General features: G+C 46.2%; 1 protein-coding gene across 1 annotated transcript; it reads left to right on the top strand.

Moving 5' to 3' along the window:
• The first annotated feature begins 11,137 nt into the window (after positions 1 to 11,137).
• LOC133893426 (uncharacterized) lies at positions 11,138 to 12,851 on the top strand. The gene is made up of 3 exons (XM_062334432.1): positions 11,138 to 11,348; positions 11,439 to 11,700; positions 12,351 to 12,851. Exons 1-3 carry the CDS (start codon positions 11,250 to 11,252, stop codon positions 12,611 to 12,613), a joined length of 624 nt encoding a protein of 207 aa, XP_062190416.1. The 5' UTR covers positions 11,138 to 11,249; the 3' UTR covers positions 12,614 to 12,851.
• Positions 12,852 to 19,589: the final 6,738 nt, after the last annotated feature.

A 19,589-nucleotide genomic window follows, 5' to 3' on the forward strand; every position in this document is an offset into this window, starting at 1 on the left:
TATTCATGGGATTCAAAATTAGACAAGCATGCAACTATGGAAAAATAAACTATAATGATCTATGGTTAAATCAAGGTGATCAAGGACACTTGCCTTCGTAAGTTGGCTGCTCAGAATCTTCGAAAACTTGGTCTTGAATGCTGGCACTCTGCTCTCCTCCTAAGCCGAAGAACACACCGGAAAGAAATAACAAAACAGCTAAGCACAACACACTAAACAGGAGAAACTAACTCTAAAAAGGCTATGAACGGAAAGTACACGCAGCTACGATCTCGGGGGCGCGAAAATCACCTAAATCGGAGGTCGTATGGAAAAGTTACACTAATTCTACTCTACAGGGGCTTTTCTGAAAGTTTGCAGGGTCTAAATTGTAAAACAGATAGTTCTAGGGGCTTAAGTGCAAAGTTCAGGGACCTAAACATAATTACCCTAAAATCCAGGGGCCTAATTGCAATTATCCTATAGTCCAGGGGCCAAATTGCAATTATCCAGAACTATCTAAGGGCCTATATGCAAAAACAGTGAAACCTAGGGGTTTCCTTGCAAATCTCCCTATTTTCCGAGAATAGGTGGAATTCTTTTTATACTGAAAATCCTAATTAATGCGCAATGCTGACGTCACAGGCTGACTGGGCTGCTGACTCGGCATCCACTGCTGACTGGGCTCTGCCACGTAGGACAGGGACATCCACATGGCGCGCTGACGTGTCTTGACTGCTGACTGGATTAAAGAGGACACGTGGCGGCTTTCTACTGGGTTGCGAAGGGGTATTTGCGATCTAATCAGGAGCGTTCAAAGGGGATCCGACGGCTGAGATTGATTGGGGGAAAAATAGGCCGGCGGCGATCGGAACACGGCGGCGCCGCCTCGGATCTCGCCGGAGGATCGCCGGAGACACGCTAAACCACGCTACGGGCTACCAAACTCTACGGGGAAAGGCGCAAACGGACGGGGAGCGCACGGGGAAGCTCACCGGGGGCTTGTCGACGGCCGGGGAGGTCTTGACGGCGACGGGCGACGACAATGGCGGGCGGCGGCGCTCGGAAGTCGACGGAGATCCGGCTGCGACGGCGGAGAGGCGAATCCGACGGGCGGGGAAGGTTCCTGGGGGACATAAGGTGCCGGAGGGGGGGGGGGTTAGTTGGCCGCGGGAAGCTTCGGGCGCTGCTAGCGACGGTGAAGGGCGGCGGCGCTTACCGGCGAGCGGAGAGAACTCGGTCCGGCGGTGGAGATGCGTCGGCGAGCAGCAAAACGAGTTCCTCCCGCTACTGCGAAGCTGGCGACGAGCTCGGACGCGGCGGGGAGGGCTTGGCGCGGCGGATGGCTCGGCGACGGCGGCGGCTATGGCGCTCGGCTTTCTCGGGTTCTTGCGCGTGTGCAGGGGGGAAAAGGCGGCGCTGCTGGGTTATATAGGCGAGGCAGGCGCGGGTTGTTGCGGGGCGCAGCGCGTAGGGCGGACGGCGCGGCGAAATCGGACTCGGCGCGGCAGCTGCGGGTTCGGTTCGGATACGGCGCGCGGGAGCTGCGGGACGAAGGAGCTGACGGGCGGGTCCCACTGGGCAGCGGCGCGCGGACGGGGTGGGCTGGGCTGGAAGCGGCGACTGCTGGGCTGGGCCACGGCAAGAAAAACGGGCGTCACACTATCTCAGGGACAACCTTTTATCAAGTTTGGAGGGCATTGAAATTCTCAAGGGCTAAAGGTATGCCTTGCGTATCTTTTCTTTGTTTTATCGGGAGCTTATCTTTTTGTTCCTTTTCCACTATGTGCCATACCTATGCTAATTGCTTGTTGATTCTGGGTTTGCTGCTTATGTCTGTCGTAATATTTCCAGGTTCTTGATTTGAGCTTTAACGATTTTAAGCTCCCTGGCTTTGACCCTCTCGGAAATTGCAAAGTCCTCCAGGTTTGTGCTTTCCCCGCCATATTTGATTGAGCTTATAGAAGGCTTACATGCACTAATTTTTTTGTTTATCGTACCATGTAGCCAGGGGCGGATCCAGCCCAATGCCAAGAGGTGCTGGGCCTCTTACTATTGGACTAAATTCATAGTTTGTGGGTTGAAATGATGAATTTTTTCAGAATTTTTCTCTATCTTCTTCTGGTTTTCTGGGCTGGGCCCGTGCTGCAGCCCCCCCAGCACGGGCCCTGGATCCGCCCCTGCATGTAGCAACTTTATCTTGCTGGAAATCAGATAACCTCACTTTCTAGCCTTCCCGAACTTCCTAACTTGGAGGCATGCCGCTATTTCCATCTGGTCTTAGCAGTTGATCTTTACTTACTTTGACATGGATAAATATCTTCCGCTTATCTCTCTTGCTGCACCAGTTCCTTTCTGTTGCTCAAAACAGGCTAAAGTCATTCTGTATGGCTCGTCAGCCTCGACTGCAAGTGAGTATGCTGATGTTCTTTGCCTTGAACATATTGGAATCTTTCATGAATACCTAACTGGTAGGCCATGGCCGCCGCCAGTGGAGTGGCCAGCGTCACTGTTGTTGCGACCAGCGCCGCGGCGACGATTGTTGGAGGAGGTGCCGCTGCTGTTGGTGCGCGTGGGGTTGCCGCCGTTGTTGATGGAGTTGCCGCGCGACGAGCTGCCGCCGGTGGCCAGTGATGAGGGGCCACCGGATGTAGGCTTGGAAGCACCGGTGCTGGTGACGAACGCCGAGGGATCAAGACGAAGCCATTGCGCGTCGGGAGAGGAGGGAGCACCGGCGCGAACGTGATCGTCGAGAGCAAATTTCTCCGAGGCAACTTCGAAGAGGCCACGCCATTGGGCGTAGTTGCCGGCCTGGAGATCGAGAGTGGTGGGGACGAGGAGTTTGACGCTGGAGACAGCGACCGCCTGCGCCAAGAGCGAGGACTTGGCCTCAAGCTCGGCTTCAGCCATGGCAGCCTCGCGTGCAGCGGCAGCGGCCTTCTTGACGTCAGTTGGGGCTGGTGCCATGGAACGTTGGGAAGGAACAGGAAAGAGGGTTAGGATCGTATGAGGGATTATACCGATCTTATGAGAAAAGCATGAATATAGAGTTTTGAATTTTAAACTCTGGTTTTTTCGGAGGTGCTTTTGGTTGCATTCCTGGATCTGTCCCGACGGCGATCGACACCTGCGCTCGCCGAGGATCCCCCGGCTTCCCCCCCCCCCCCCCCAAGCATTCTCGAGGCAAGAAGCGATGACCTGCCTGGGCCGCTCTCTCCATGCCCTCTAGATCCTTCGACTGGGCATTTGCATGGATGGCAGCTTGTCACCATTGGTAGATGCTGCGAAGGTCTATGGCGAGCTGCGCACTCCTTCGGTGTTGGAGACCATCCAGGCGGCACACTTGGCCGGTTTTACTGGCAAAGAGATATTGCACGCGGAGGAGAGCCTGGTCGACGACAAAGCTACGCCTGAGTTGGCCTCATGCTTAGTTGAAGCTATGGCTCTACAACTCGGTGTTCGCGTTGCGGATAACTCCTTGTCGAAGCCGCCAGGACCTTCTCATACACCTGCGAAAGGGCTCCGGCAAGGAAAGAGCAGAGGATGGTTCATGTGACCGTGGCATGGTCCTCTCCCCAAACGGCAGTCAGAGCCCTTGGTGGTCCTAGGGGATTTCATCCAGGGAGAAATATCAGCAAAATTTGGTAAGAACTCCAGTAATTTGGCCGATCAATCTCCGGTTATTGTCTCGCAAGCTTCCAAATTTTCCACGGAAGGTGACCCTTTTCAGCATGGCCGCAGTAGGCGAGAAGTTTTTGGCACATATTGGGGACGACATGCTTCCTTTTGTGCTCGATCTACTACCACATGTAGGGCTCCTTTGATCGGCACATTTGGCACATATCCTCAGCTCAAACATCCGAACATCTCTTTCTCTCCATCCTCCCTCTCTCCAAGTCTCCATCCTATGCTCAAGTAGTAATGGTAGGTGCTGGTCTTGGTTCTACTCAGGCGACGAGTGATGCTCAGGGTCGGGGGAAGACCGGTACTCTGGCCGAGGGCCATGGTGCTGACGAAGCTGGAAAGGGAGCAGGTACCTCGGCTAGAGGTTCTGGGCAACCTAGTGTAGGTCTTTCCAGGGCCTTCGGTGGTCATGGTCGGAACATGCCGACGCTTTCTTTTGCTCGCGTCTTCAATTCCCTATCCGATGCCCAGTCGGCTAGCACACTCGGCGGCTTCGAGGGCCACGCCGTACCTGGACTCGGCCACGGAGGGTAATTCATGTTCGGGGCTGGCCCTTCGACCCGCCGTCCTCCCTTAGGGGGATGCCATGGCTTTGGAGCTTGGTTTGGAGGTCAAGGACGAGCCAATGGACAAGCGCTCAGCTTCTTGAGGATGCAGGAGGCCGGCAAGCCAGATCCGGCTGCGTCTTCTGGCTCTTTGCCTCAGGCTACCGATGCAAAGGAAGGCAAGCAGCGACAAAAGAAAATATTCTGCTTCTAGTGCAAGATGAAGGGCCACTCGATGGAGGTGTGCGACGCAGTTCTCTACTGTGTCATTTGCGACAAACATGGCGATCACCTTTCCACAAAGTGCCTGATTCTAAAACTACTGAAGCCGAATGCAACGATGCTTGGTTTTGGTGCTGATAAGAAGGGCTTTTTCCAAGTGGCTCAAGCTGGTCTTTTTGGAAATGATCAAACTTCAACACCGACTGCGTTGGTCAAGGTTAAAGGTAACCACTTAACAGCTGAAATCATTCAAAACGAACTTCGACGAAGGATCCACCCTGACTGGAATTGGGAGGTAGTTTCACAAGGAGCGGATACCTATCTCGTGGCTTTTCTGAATTCGGATGAGCTGAGCAAGAAGGTGGATGCCAAGTTTCATCTCAAAGCTGAAGGGGCTACTATTTCCATTGGTGAATGGAAGTCATCTGATGAGTCAAGACCGTTGTTTCATCTGGAATCGGTGTGGGTGCATATAGTGGGCATTCCCTCGGCCTTTAGACACTACATGGCAATCTGGGCTATAGCGACGGTGCTAGATGCATCATTGGAAATTGACATGCAATGTTTAAGGAGTCGAGGCATTGTACAAGTCCAGATTGATCTTATGGATTCTAATTTGTTATCTACTAAATCAGATGTGGTTCTTGGACGTGTAAGCTATAAAATCACATTCACACTCGAAGATCAGGGCTTTGTCGCAAATGATGGCCTAAAGTCTAATCCTTCTAACTTTGAATTTACTGGTGATGAGAATGATTTGCTTGACGATGACAACGGTGCATCTCAGGACCAAGCAAAAAAGAAAGCTAAAGGTAATTCTTCTCTGGTTACCAACAACAACCATACTACTATCCCTATGAATGTGGATGGGGCTGAGCATAAGAACACGTGTCTGACTCATTTGTGCCAAAGTTCATCGCAGTGACTCCTTTCAATAAGAAGGTCGTGTCCTGCCATGCTCGCTCTCGGCACATAATCCGGAATTCACCTTCTGTTGACTTTTTGGAACATGGCCACCCACTGGTGGATGCAACAACTAGCGCCACCTATTCCCTGTAGGAAACTTCACCGACGCCGTAGTTTGGAGCAGCTCAGGGGCGCAAGGTGTGGGCACGCAGGAGGCAATGCAAGCTACCGGTGATCATTTACTGGTGGTCGCTGCAGACAGCTCAGATTCTTCACCAATTGATGATGTCCGGAAGGAGGCGCTACCAGGTCGTGCTGCTGGATAGTCAACACCTCGTCCACTTCTTGGCGATTCGATCTCGTCACCATTGATGGCAACTCAGTGGCCTTCTTTTTGGCCGGCACCCAGGAATAAGGTCACTTTGGACGAAATCTCCTGGTCGGCGCTCTGTCGGTCTTCTTCCTTGCCTGTTGCTACGACGGCTGCCATCTCCCGTGGCTGTGAGCTGGTGCTCCTTGCGCCTGGGGCTGCTGCACTGCCTCTGGTGGAGGCGCATGCTGTTGCGATGGCTGCCATCTCTAGTGGTCGTGAGCCGATGCTGCGTGCACTTGGGGTTGCTGCATTGCCTCTGGTGGAGGCACCGGCTAAAGATGATGTGCTTCCTCAGGTGGTTGTGCTGTCAAACAAGGCAACGAGCAAGAAAATAGACCTACTGTCACAAAAGGATAATCCTCCTCCGGTGCCTGCGCCGGCTATAGGGCCTAGGCGAGGTCCTCGGGCACCCTCAAGCTCACCAAAGCCACTGAGTTCAGGTGATCCTCAGGTCGCCATCGCGGTCAAACTAATGGCCCAGGAAGGTCCTCGCCGAAGTGACCGTCTCAATGCGGCTTCCGCACCTGATGGCGTCGCGGAGGCGGATGAAGATTTGATGATCAAGGCTATGAAGCGGGCTGCTGTCCATAATTTGGATTCTCCAGCAAGGGTTATGACGGTGACGGATTTCTCCAAGTCACCACGCTCGGCTGCCACCCCTCTTGATTCTAAATTAGGTACGCCACTATCTACCTCCGGAATTTCTATTGCTTCTTTACCTAATGACAAATTTACTTCTTTTTTGGATAAATTAGGTGTTTCTTTAGGTAGTGGTAGCAATAAAATAAACTTATCTATCCATGCTTTGAAACATGTTCTAGGAGACAGAATGAAGGTGGCTACCAATTCCAAAGAAACGAATAAATTGCCAAATCACAATCTTTCAAAAGATTTTAATCCTTTTGACGGAAGTGATGACGAGGACGCCGAACTTGATAGTGCTCTACTCGCTCACTTGGTTAAGGATGTGTCGGAGGTCGATTGGGATGAGACGGAGCCAGGCACAAAAATCTGTGACCATATGGCTACTGTTAGAAAATCTAAATCATCCTCTAAGACAAAAGGACGAAAGGTCCCAAATAGCGGCAAGAAAACAAAAAAAATGTTTCCCAATAAAAGGTATCTTCTGGAATAGCAGAGGTCTCTTAGAGAAATTGATTTAACGGGTCAAAATTTACATGGGCAAACTCCCTTCCTAATCCAACTTATGAAAAGTTAGACAGAGTCCTTATGACTACGGAATGGGAGTCCAAGTCTCCGTTGGTTTTTGTACACGCTCTGGATAGAGGTGTTTCGGACCACACACCATTGTTGCTGGACATCGGAATGGTGGCTTTTCCAAGGAACCAGAAACAGTTCAAATTAGAACTTAGCTAGTTAACTTGGAATGATTTTCATGATCGAGTGTTGGAAATCTTGAATAAGCCGGTAAAAGGATGTAACCGCACCCAACGTTGGAATAACAAGATGAGTGCCTTGCGCATACATCTTCGGGGTTGGATGGCCCACACCAGTGGCATGTACAAACAAGAAAAGAACAACCTTCAATCCACCATAGATGAATTGGACATTGCCTCCAAACGGTAATCATGTGCTATCTCATAAATTTTGATTAAGTTGTTTTTCATTTTCTGCCCAACGGTGATACAAATTAGAGCTGTAATTTTGCATGTTATTAATCAGACAACGTATGGTTAATTTTGTATAAAATATTACTTTATAATATTTTCTAATTATGCACTATTTTATATTCAGCTGTGAACGCTTCAAACGGTTCCACCACAATTGATGGCATTGATTATCTTACAGGAAGCAACTTCCCTTCTTGGAAAGAGAAAGTTCAAGTTGTTCTTAGAGTTTTGGACCTTGATTATACATTAAGAGTGACTGCTCCCATTCCTCCCACCGTTCGTGAGGAAAATTATGATGATAAAAAGAAAACTTATGGGGCAAATGCTGAAAAATGGGAACGGTCCAATCGCATGTCATTGATGATAATGAAGACCTCAATCTTAGTTGGGATAATGGGAGCAATCCCTGAATCCGAAAATGCTAAGGAGTAATTAGCTTCAATCGAGGAGCAATTCAAAGGCTCCTCAAAGGTTTATGTCCGTACTTTGATTCAAAGGCTCTTAACTACTAAGTATGATGGGTCCGACAACATAAGAGAGCACATTATGATGATGATTGATACGTCTGGAAAACTCAAGGGAATGGACATGGAAATATCTAAAGGTTTCCTAGTCCATTTCATTATGACCTCTCTACCTTTTGAGTTTACTTCTTTTAAGATCAACTATAATACTCAGAAGGAGAATTGGACCATGTGCGATTTGATAGCCATGTGTGTCCATGAGGAGAAGAGACTAATGGCCAAAAAGAAAGATTATGTGCATCATGTTAGCAGCCCTAGCAAAAGAAAGTTCCAAGGGGACTACGAATCCAAGAAAAGTTGCATTTCTCCACTAAGTCTAACAAGTCAGAATCCAAGGCGCCTAAGGAACCTGCTCCTTCGTCTGCTCCTGCTTATCAAGGAGCACCTAATGAGGATGAATTCCATTTCTATCACAAACTAGGGCACCATCAGAAGGACTGTGTTGGTTTTCTGAAGTGGCTCGCTAGAAAGGGTAATGATGTTATTGTATGATGTTGTTTTGGAATATCTAGAGTATGTGAGAAAATATAATAATATATAGATGGAGAAATAATGAAATGAGGAAGGAAAGTAAAAGAAAAGAAAAAAAAAGGAAAAAGGAAAGCAGTTGGGTTCTCTCCCATAGTCCTTCACAGGATGTATGTGACCTCGAGTCCAATGAATTTCTTTTCTAGCTTCCCCATCTCCGCAAGGTAAGCTCCCATAGTCTTGTCTGAGGTTTAATTCTTCTTGCTAACTTGCTTCACCACCAACTGTGAATCCCCTTTCACGAGAAGGAAGTTGATACCAAGCGCAGAAGCTACTCGAAGACTAGCAAGCAAACCTTCATATTCAGACATGTTGTTTATGGCCGGGAAGTCAATCTGCAAAGCATATTGCAGGCATTCTCCGGTCGGAGAGATGAGGATTATCCCAGCCCCTGCGCCTTGAGTAGCCCCAGATCTAAAACATATGGCACCTTGCTGGTAGCACGAGGTAGTAGGATCTGGATTTGCAGCAGGGTTCTGGGCCTGGTCGCGAGGCATTGTTGTCAGTGGGGGAATAGTCTGATACTCCACGGCTGGATCAACGATGGTGTTTGGGTCTGCTAGGTCGTCATCCTGAGGAAGGTTGGACCAGGTACCGCTTCCGTCCTCGATGGTAAAATTTTCTCGGGAGTATGCCCCACTGGCTGTGAAGTCCACATCCGTCATGGACTTGTCATCGGAGGATGCCTCCAGGTAGTTTTGTCGACAATCTGAGTTGTCGGAAGCCACAGGGGAATATCCTGACTCGCGACGTACGTTGCTTGTGCAATCATCTTGGTCATCGAGCGGTTCAAGCTTGACGTCGTAAGCCCTAGCACACACATCCATAAAACGACTTGCCTTGTTGCTGGAATTGTCATCAGGGAGGTTGTCGCCTAATTCCATCCAGTCGATCATCAGATCTACGTTGCGCGAGAGGGCAAAGTTGTCGTAGAACACTTCATCCAAGTAGCCGGATTTCGATGTAGTCTTGGGTGGAGTCAGCGACATGGTTTGTAGCGAAGATTCAATGTCGTAGGTCATGATCCCCACGGGCGGGGCCAGCTATCGACGATTAGTAAACCGTCGATCTTACGAATATGAGGTTAGGATAGAGGACACTCCCTCTTTCCCAATTATGCATCGGAAAACAGAGGTTTATATAGGTTCAGGCCTCCAGAAGGATAATATCCCTACTTCTTGTGTTCTTGTATTGATCTTCGAGACAGATTACAAGGGGGCGGTCTTAGCTAGCCTAGATGGGATCTAAACCTAGTTGGGGGCTCCTCGTGTATGGTCTTGGTGAGATGTTGATGTAGATCACGATTGCAGAAGGCTTGGGGCTCGTGGAGCGCTGATGGCTTCTGCACGGCTTGTTGTGGCATGAATTGTTTGTCCTCCGCAGGGTCCCCTAGCTCCGTATATATATGGGGGTTGTCGTGTAGTCTCCAACTCTTTTCCAAGTAGGATTATGTTATCTTTAAAGATAGACTTTCCAGTTTACAGGATACCCCGGTAACTGTGGGTAGTTTTCATACGTCTACGGATTTCTTTCCCAGACACGGATGTATTTTCCGAGAATGCATGCAACCTTAGAGGATCCGTATACATATAGAACTATTGTATATAGTAGATTTATACTAGCCATCATCAAGCCTAGTCCCACCTCGCCTGATCAAGGACGCCAACCAAGATGAGCAGAAGGAAGGGGAGGCAGGATTAAGACATGGGCTATTTTGTCCAAAAAACTTCACAATGGCATATTTACAATTTCAGACTTTATAATCGCAGATTTCAAAAGGTAAAATTGTAATGTTGTGTATTTAATTAACCCAAATTTTTACACCATGGTTACATGAATCAGTTTTCCATAGCTGTAACAGTAACTTCTTTTTTTCCCAATCGGGAGCAGAGGATTCTGGTAAGCTACTGCCACGTGCCTCTGTCCTGTCTTCCCAGTTCCAAACAGCGACCAACTGCTTGCTCGCTTTTGTCGCGTGTGGTGTGTTCCGGATGTCTGAGTGGTTGTGATGCATCGTGCAATTGTGCTCACCCTAGCACTAGTAGCGGTGTGAAGATGGCAGTGACAACTTCAAGTAACGGTGCTAATGTAACCTCCACCGACATTAAGACTCCACTTTGAGATTATGTCACAATTATATAGATCTAAACTAGGTGGAGACCATACTAGATAAAAATACAATTATTGTTCATATGTTGGATTTAGTAGTTACACTAGAGTGAAAACTCATGGCATGGAGTCAGGTCGTATCTGAAGTGACAGTAGATGTCATAAATTTGAGAATTTTAGTGTGTTATGTAATAGAATTTAAGTAGGTTATGGGAGTAACTTATTACTGTTTTTTTAAATAGTAAAATATATCTATAAATTGGATTTTTAGAAAAATAACGTAATCATGTATTCGTATCAGTGTTGTATAGTAGATCTGTACTTCATCACAGAACTCTGAAAGCTCCAGGGCTTAAATTATTTTGTTTTCCAGCTACCTAAAGATCTTGGTTCCAGATTTATCCTTCCAGATTTGGCTCCAGATCCAAACAACCTAACCGGCCGAATCATTACCCAGTGATTGGCCTGAAGGGGGAAAAGTTCAGATGGGCCAAATTTTACCAGGCCGAAAGAACACAAAAAGTGCAAGGCCTTTCGCTTTTCAGCCAGCGTTGCACATCGACAGCCAGAAAAGTTGCTCGCGACGGCGACGGTTTGGTCTCGGACAAAACCGGGGAGGAGGCGACGAGGATAAGATTGCAAAAACTCTGTAGCCGAGAGGCCACACGGACGGCGGTGAGCGGCTCCAGCAAGGCTTCGTCGATCGTCACCTCACCTGACCAATCCAGAGGCTTCTCCACAGGAGCGGATGCCCGAGTCCCCCCAACTCCAGCACACGCCGCCGCCGCCGCCTCCCGCTGAACCAAACGCCGCCGCGTCGACGGCAGCAAATGCCCAACCCAACCTGGTACCGCCACCATTTCTCCTTCCGTTTCGTTTTTGGTGGAAAAATTGAGTCTTGCTAAGGTTGCTGTTCCGTCCTTGTTCGGTTCTTGAGATTGCTGTGAAGCCGAGGATGATCATCAAGGGGGCGCTGGGGCGGTACGAGCGCTGGAATCCCGTGCACCCGACCGCCGGCGCCTTCTGGGGCATGGGGCTCGGCCTCGGCTGCGGGGTCGGCTGGGGCCCGGGGTTCGGGCCCGAGGTGATTGGATACGTCGGCGCTGGCTGCGGCGTTGGGTTCAGCGTCGGATTCACGCTCGCCGGAGTCGGCGTCGGGCTGCCGCAGCACGGCCTCATCAAGAACCACTACCGCAGCGGTAAATAGACATACCCATATACTTATACTCACTTATGCCCCTTTGTTTGTCCAGTCATGTTATTTTGTGGCGTTTCCTTCAACAAGTAATCTTACACTGCAATTAAGGGATTGATTCTTGGATTTGTGGGAGTTTCAGTTATCGGCTTAGCGCAGTACTGTATCTTCCTGTGAAAAGAAATGAAGAATGGTGATGTAAGAAAAAGCAGTATTTTCATCAACATGCAATGCCCTGCAGTGGATCTCCATTCTCTAGTCAATGATGCTCCATTTGTCCTTGTTATATAGGATTCCCTGCAACCTGGCAGGGTGCAAATGAATTAGCTAGCTGGCTAGCTGATAGTGTGCTTGTAAATGTGACATGTTCGATTCTTAGATCAGACAAACCGCCAACAGCATCATCTCCAATGGCGATGGTACCCACCTGTCGATCTTGCAGCAAGCAGTACATAGCGATAGCGTAGATGTGATTATTCTCATAAAGAGAAATATCTGATGTATATGCTTCTGTGTGCAGTAGTTCTGTAGTTCAGTGCATTCCCATTTCAACCTTGATATATGAGTATGACACATTTTTTAAATAATGGAATAAAATTAATATATATGAGTATGACACATTAACAGATTTTGCCTTTTGCATTTCATCTGTAGGCTTTGCAAGCAATGTCCCTCTTGAATCGGCAAGGTTTTATACCATGACCATCATCAGAGGTTTGGTGTGGGACGCCATCAGTTATGCGAGTAATGTAGCTTCTATGAGGAAAGAATCTCGACAGAAACTTATGAGGTTCCAGGACAACTCTCAGATTTCAGGAGGAGTTGATCTGCCTAAGCTGGGGAAGGGCGTGTCAAGTAGCATCCGGTCCACAGTGGAATGTATCAGAGCTTTCAAAGATCAGCATTGGCCTCCTTAAAAACACTTCAAGGAATTAAAGCTGGTTCTTTTATAAGTTAGACTTCATAATTGGCGGTATACTAATCTGTATTTGTTTTGGTATGAGGTTTTTTTTCCCGACTTATGAAGGGGAAGCTATTCCAGCTTAAGAAAATGTAGCTAGTCATTTATGTAGATGCACCTGTAAATATAACGATGATCTATTACCCTTTATTCAACAGTCACGTACTGTCAAATAAACTTCCACTTATATTGCACTCTGCAGAACTGTAGTCTACATTTGTGACTGTCTAATGTCAAACCTGGTATTATGGAATTCGTTTTGAGCAGAACATTGGTGGATGGACACCGGTGTATGTGCCAAAGTGTATTGTTGAAGTATATATTCAGTGCACACTTGGACTCTAACAGGTAGAGGTTTCTGTTGTTTGGAGGCGCGCAAGTGAGATAACTCAAGTACTCTCTGAAGGTGCAAACTTATCTTTGTGTTCTCCATTTTGCAATAGAAGCACAAGAGCTAGCCGCCTGAAGGCATTATACTGTAGGCTAGTGGCTAGCGCCTCAAACGCTGCGACGGAGTACCACAGGATGCTTCAAATGCTAGCATGTGAATGCTACTTGAAAGCAACAATAAGTAATATTTTTGGAACTGCAACCGCGGCTAGTTAGCTCTGATTTTTTCTTACTCAGAGATGCATTTGTTCTTTACTTAGACTTTTTTAGATTCTTCGACACCGTCTGTTCCTCAGAAATGCCTTTTTGTCTGTTTGCTGAAACCATCTTGCCACCTTGGCCATTCCTTGTTCTTGTACAGTAGCATCTAAAATGGCCAATTACGACACATCAACTGCATGTGAACATCTCCATCATGCTGCATCCATAGAAATGTGTTTTGCATGAATGGTTTCATTACAAGTGTACAACCTTTTTGAACTTGTTTTACCTTCCTTTTTTCTCATGTTCCAGAGCAAAAGAAAAGCCCTTTAGTTTTCATAAGTCTATTTACCTGCGTGTAATACTTCACTTATTGGAACAAGAGTTCGTCTTGTTTCAGCAAGTACAGCGAGAGTTTCTTCTAAGGAGTAGACTCAAATTTGGAGATAAAATTTGAGAGGAAAGAACATCATAAATATATTTATAGTAAAAATATGTACTGGGCTAGGAGGAGTATCACAGGAAGACTTTGTGCTTATGATCATCCGTGTTGTGTTGAGCGGACTCCTTCTCACCTCTTTCTTCCAGGTGACCACAACCCCCTATTTATAAGTTAGTATGTAGCTTAGTGTACAAGTTATCACGATGTATAAATATCTAAGGACCTGACCGAATTACTGGATCTTATCTTGGATAATTACCTTTTACCCTATATAGAAGATAAATATCTACCGTGGTAACTATTGTACGTTGTAACTATTGTGGTGCCTGCCCCCTGAGGGGTGAGCCGGTTGCCAATTGCAGTCCGGCGCCATCCTACAGGGGATGTCAGGACGATTTGCATCGTGCTAGGGTGTCAGGATAAGCATCACTTGCACCGGCATTAATTGCCCGTCACCTCGCGTCAGGTCGGCTGCAGGGGTGTCCTTTCTTCCCTGATATTATCTCCGAAGGCTGGCTGCATCTTTAGGCTTCGGAAGACCGCATGGACACTGGAGGGGTGGTCTGAAGGGGTCCGCAGCCTCCAGGATAAGATCTCCTGCTGAGTCCAAAGGCCAAAGACTTTGAAGTGATCTTTGATAACGATCGTCAACTATTATCCTCAGGCTGCTCTATTTTCCCCTAACACCACCCATATAGTCATATCTATCTATGCAATATCATCGGCTTCTTTTCTGGATATATATTCAGATGATTGATTATGCTCTGTATTTGGTTATGCAAACATGCCCTCCTGATCATCACATTGATCAATTGGTTATATAGGAAGATGCTGCTGATCTCTCCATCAAATTGACCACGTACAGCATGCATGCATGCGTGGTTGTGGACTACTTGTGGCATTTCAATTTCTTACAAGCGTGTTGCCATCAAGCCAACCAACACTGACATAGTGACCACTGACGGCCAGGCTCCTCATCTCATCTCTGCAGGGCCGCATCCCATGCATGCACTCACGGTGCTCGATCCTTGAGGCACGCCTCTGCCTAGCCAAGAATGCTCTGCCCTGATCGTTTTGCCTCTGACCGGCCGGCCAGCATGGCCTATCATTCGAAAGGCCGTCGCTCTTAGTACTGAAAGCTACCCTATGATCAGTAGATTTTGCTCAATAATTTCCTCTTACAGGTGTCTTAGGGATCTCGGCTTGCTTTTGGCCATTAAAAATTAGTCTGAAAGATCAATAATTCAATACGGAAATCTGCTGGTTGAAGGTGGTCTCGCTGCACATCCTTGCCGTCTCCTTATATATCTAATCAAAGACGATCTAATGATCCAAGGGTTCGGGAAAAGTATCTGATTGTTAAATTAACACATCATGTAGGTAAAAGGCTCTTGATGAAAGCCCGGCAACACACCACGGGCTCAAACCCATTTGCTCGCAAATGTCAAGAGAGGGAAACCCCCTCCGTTGACACACTAAAAGACGACTTCGTGTGTAGATCATAATTAAATAGCTAATCGATCACATCTCTTAATGCACCATACATCAAGTCCTAGGCTTGTATAGCTACTGCAATCAATTGGTGGTTAGTTCCACTAGTAAAAAAAAAAGCTGATCCCAATCCATTTTGCAGTCGGTTTTTGTACCGACTAAAACAAAGTGGCTATGACAATCACACATCATAATAGTCGGTTGCGGAACCGATTAGGATAATAGTTATCACATTCAGTTCATAAAAAGAACCGACTGGGATAACGTTATTATCATAGACGGATCCACTTGCCAACCGACTGTGATGCACACTGCAGACCCCCCCCCCCCTCCCCATAAAAAAGGTTCACGGTTACAGCTATTTGGTTCTACAATATTTCACATATAGATTTGAATACAAGCAGAGAAAAAGATAGAGAAAATTGAACAATCATCAGTTATGTGAAACCTACAAGAGACTTCTTCTGGTGTACATTTTTCTTGAATTCTAAGTTCCTAACCTACCCATGCAATGGTCCAAAATATACACATAATTAAGCAGGGACCAAATTACAGTCCCCATGTTCCCTTGTAGAGTTCTCTCTATCAAAGGCAAACAAATCTGTACAAGGAAAGCAAACAAATTCTAGCTGCACTATGTTCAGCACTCAGATCCCAATTTGAAAAAAGGTCAAAGATTCGTCCCAATTGTTATCCCAAATCTGATTGTTTTCCTCGCACCTCCTCCGCCAGGTTCTTGCCCTCCTCATTCCGCAACCACTTGTCGCTAGCTGCTGCTCGTGAGATGTGCTGCCGCCGACAACCGGTTGGGATGGACTGTAGAGGGTTGGGATGTGTCGCCGCGGAGAGGGGCCTGAGGCAAAGGGTGTGGCACCGAGTGGCGGTTGGGGATTTGGGGGGGGGGGGGGGCAGGGGTTAGGGTTAGAAGGCGGGGGGGGGGGAGATAGCTGGATGTGTGTATGCAATTTTGGGGAGTGAGTGGTCGGGACAACGAGTTGGGAGAAGAGATAAGGCTTTGAGGTCAGTCTTCATGATTGTGGTAGTACAATTTATGCGCGCATACTTCACCAATGATTTGTATCATGAACCGACGATTGGAATATAGGTATTATCCAAGGCAATTTGTAGGAATAACCGACTAGAATAATATCATGTATTATACTAGTCGGTTCATGACTATGATATATAGTATATTTTGAATCGCCTATGATAATTTGGCGGCTTGTGGAGCTTAAAACCGGCTGAGATATATATTTTCACATGCTGTTTTTCGTATCCAACTGCAATAGAAGATTTCGGACCGGCTAGAATTTTGTTATTTGTAGTAGTGTTCGTTCATATAACAAAAAAAAGTTAAACACAGAAGTACGACGCTTTGGGCTAACATGATTTATATGCCAGTGTAACTCAAGGTAAAAAACTGCTAGTGTGGTATCAAAAGAATGCGGTGTTACAATCCAACCTTTTACAACATTGGTTTTTCTTTTGGCCAATTAATAGCCACGCTTGCTTCGATCGAGACTAACTACGGCCGAAAAACGTAATGTGTGATCGATGTTGGTAGATTTTACTAGGGTCTGAGATCTCTTACCTTCCCAATCGGTTGCTAGGTCTGAAGAATTATACTATGATAATTAATCCATATATGCACCACTTCCAAACACCTAGCTAGCTAGATCAAGATTGAATTTGTGAAAGAGAAGTAATTAAATCGGTCGGTACAGATCAAAAAAACATCCATGCATGCATGTAATTAAGCACAGGCGCATGCAGTGCTACCCGGCCGTAGGAGGACCTGCCGAGATCGATCTGAATTCTGAACCATGGCAGCGTAAACGATTAGATATACTAGCTACTATATATCCAGCCAGCAGTGCTGCAGGTAGGCAGGCGTGCATGCCGCCGGCCGGCGTCGGCCAGGAACATGGATCCGGCCGACCCCCACACGAGACCGACGGAGACTGCGGCGACGCAGATGGAAGAGAAGGCGACGGCCGGGAGGAAGACAAGGGGAAGCCGCCGCGCGAGAGGGCTAGCTGCCTCTTAATTGCTGTCATTCCACATGCGCGCAGACGTGCAGGCGTATACGTAGTTAATTTGCACGCAGCAGCAGCAGCAGCCAGTCAGTACTTGTTTTGCCTCCCGCTCCCTGCGTCTCTCCCAGGTTCACAAATGCGACGAAAACCGTTCGAATTGTGCGGCTTTTGACCGATTCTATCTAGTTTGTATTTAGAAACCAAGCGGTTTTTGATCAAATTCAAATTCGAAATTCAAAAAATTGACAAATTTTGATTGAATTTGACCAAATTCTCCGGTTTTCAAAGAATACATTGGGGTCCGGTTTTCGGTCCTCGGTCACATTTGTGAATCTTGTCTCTCCCTTGGGTGACGGGCAATCACCACCGTTCACCTCAGCCTGCATGAGGTACGAATATTAGGATCTAAATTTAACCTAAATCCTTAAAGTTGCTATAACAATTATATAGTACTCTTCAAAACACACTATGAATGTATTTTCGAATTTGGGTTTTTGATCTCAAACCCTTGATAGCAGCAACTGGTTTCGCAAACGATAATATAGTGAGGTTTTCAGGACCACATCGCCACCAGAGACGATGATGATGTTGCTTTGGGTGGTTATCAAGTTAGATTTGAGGAGGTAGCTAGATCACACAAGAACCAATATACCCTCTCTGTCATAAATACTTATCCCTTTATCAAGATCCAATCAAATTTTTAAAATTTTAACCGTCAATAACTTCTAAAATATTTAGTTTGGAAATATATAAATCACACCCGTGAATTTGTCTTAAAAATACTTTCATAATATTATATTTTTATTAAATATTATAACTATATTCTAATAGAAAATAATGATCAAAGTTACATGTTGACCGAAGGGAGTAATGCGCTGCTCTAGCGGATATATATTGTGTGTTGGAGGGAGAAAGTTAATATTTCTCTTATTAAAGATAATATCATTTATACATATCTATAGCGAAATTATGTGTGTAGGAGGTGTGGGCTAAATGAACAAACAATATATGTCGCGGATCAAGCAAGATGCATGGTGCCTGTGCTTGAGTGTGGGAGATGCAGTGTTGGTTTAAGCTATATTAAGGGCACTACGGGAAAGAGGAATGTATGAAAAAACAGGATTCTTTTTTTTTTTCATTAGGGGAGGCTCCACACAAGGGCACCTCCAAGGATCAGCGTCGGGGCTCAAACCTGGGTCGCCGACTTAGAGAGCTGGCTTCAGGAACCGCTTAGGATTTTAAGTAGTGGGATGAACTGTGAAACCAAGTAAATTTATCTCATATAACAACAAACAGGATTCTTTTTTTAACAGCCAAAATCTTTCAGGGACAAGACTAAAGACAGTTAGGCATCACCCGCGGTGCATCTATTGGGATTTTAAGTAGTGGGATGAACTGTAAAACCAAGTAACTTTATCTCATATTTTTTTATTTATATATAAGTCTTGATTTTTTTTTCTTAAGTCCGAGTCACTTTTAGTTGCTGTTGGATTTTATTGAGATTAGAGGGTCGTTTGATCGATCGGATGTTGATCAAATTGATAACATGTAAGTCTTTATGCTTAACACAATATATGTTTACAAATAAGCAATCCTAAATTATATCGATCACAAAAGAATTGGGAGTATTATATCGTGAATTTCAGTAAAAAGACCGTGAAATGCTTAAAACTGAACTCCTATGCACTAATCTCACACTTCAAAAGAAAACGGCAAACTTATTTCACTACATAGAATTAGTGAAAGCAGATGTAGTATCACAGAAGTTTTCTTAGGATCCGTCACCGATAAAATACTCTTAGAATGTTGCTAAGACAAACGTGTATGTAACAAGACCGCCGTCTGGTGTAACTAAACTTATAGATGATTTTTATAAATTCGTCTGTTTTTATCATACAGACACAGATAGATCTTACAAAAAATCATTTGTGATATTGTCACAAACGGGTTTTTCTAAATGTCGTATATGTCTGTATGAAAACTTCTTTGTACATATTTATGAAAACTTCTTTGGATTTAAAGATCCACGAACTGTTTTAAATTTGACCGCTCATTTTCTCTGGCTCTTTTGACTTCCCCCGCATATAACCCGCTCATCTCCCCTGGCTCTTTGGCTTCCTACACACACAACTCGCTCGTCTCTTTTCAATATAAAGCGACGAAGAGTGTTCATCTTTCTCGCTCTACTCTTTGCCACCCGAGTGTTCATATCTTCCACACACACATAGCTACGGATTTTTTCACATCGTAAAAGCGAGATCTATGGGCCAAATCCCTTTCACTGCACTGAGGTGAGTATCGTAGGGTTTCCATCGCGGTTTAGTTAGGATTTGTTAGGTTTTGCTTTGATCTGTGTAATTGAGTGCAATGTC

This window comes from Phragmites australis, chromosome 15, assembly GCF_958298935.1.
Source record: "Phragmites australis chromosome 15, lpPhrAust1.1, whole genome shotgun sequence".
NCBI classification, from domain to species: domain Eukaryota; kingdom Viridiplantae; phylum Streptophyta; class Magnoliopsida; order Poales; family Poaceae; genus Phragmites; species Phragmites australis.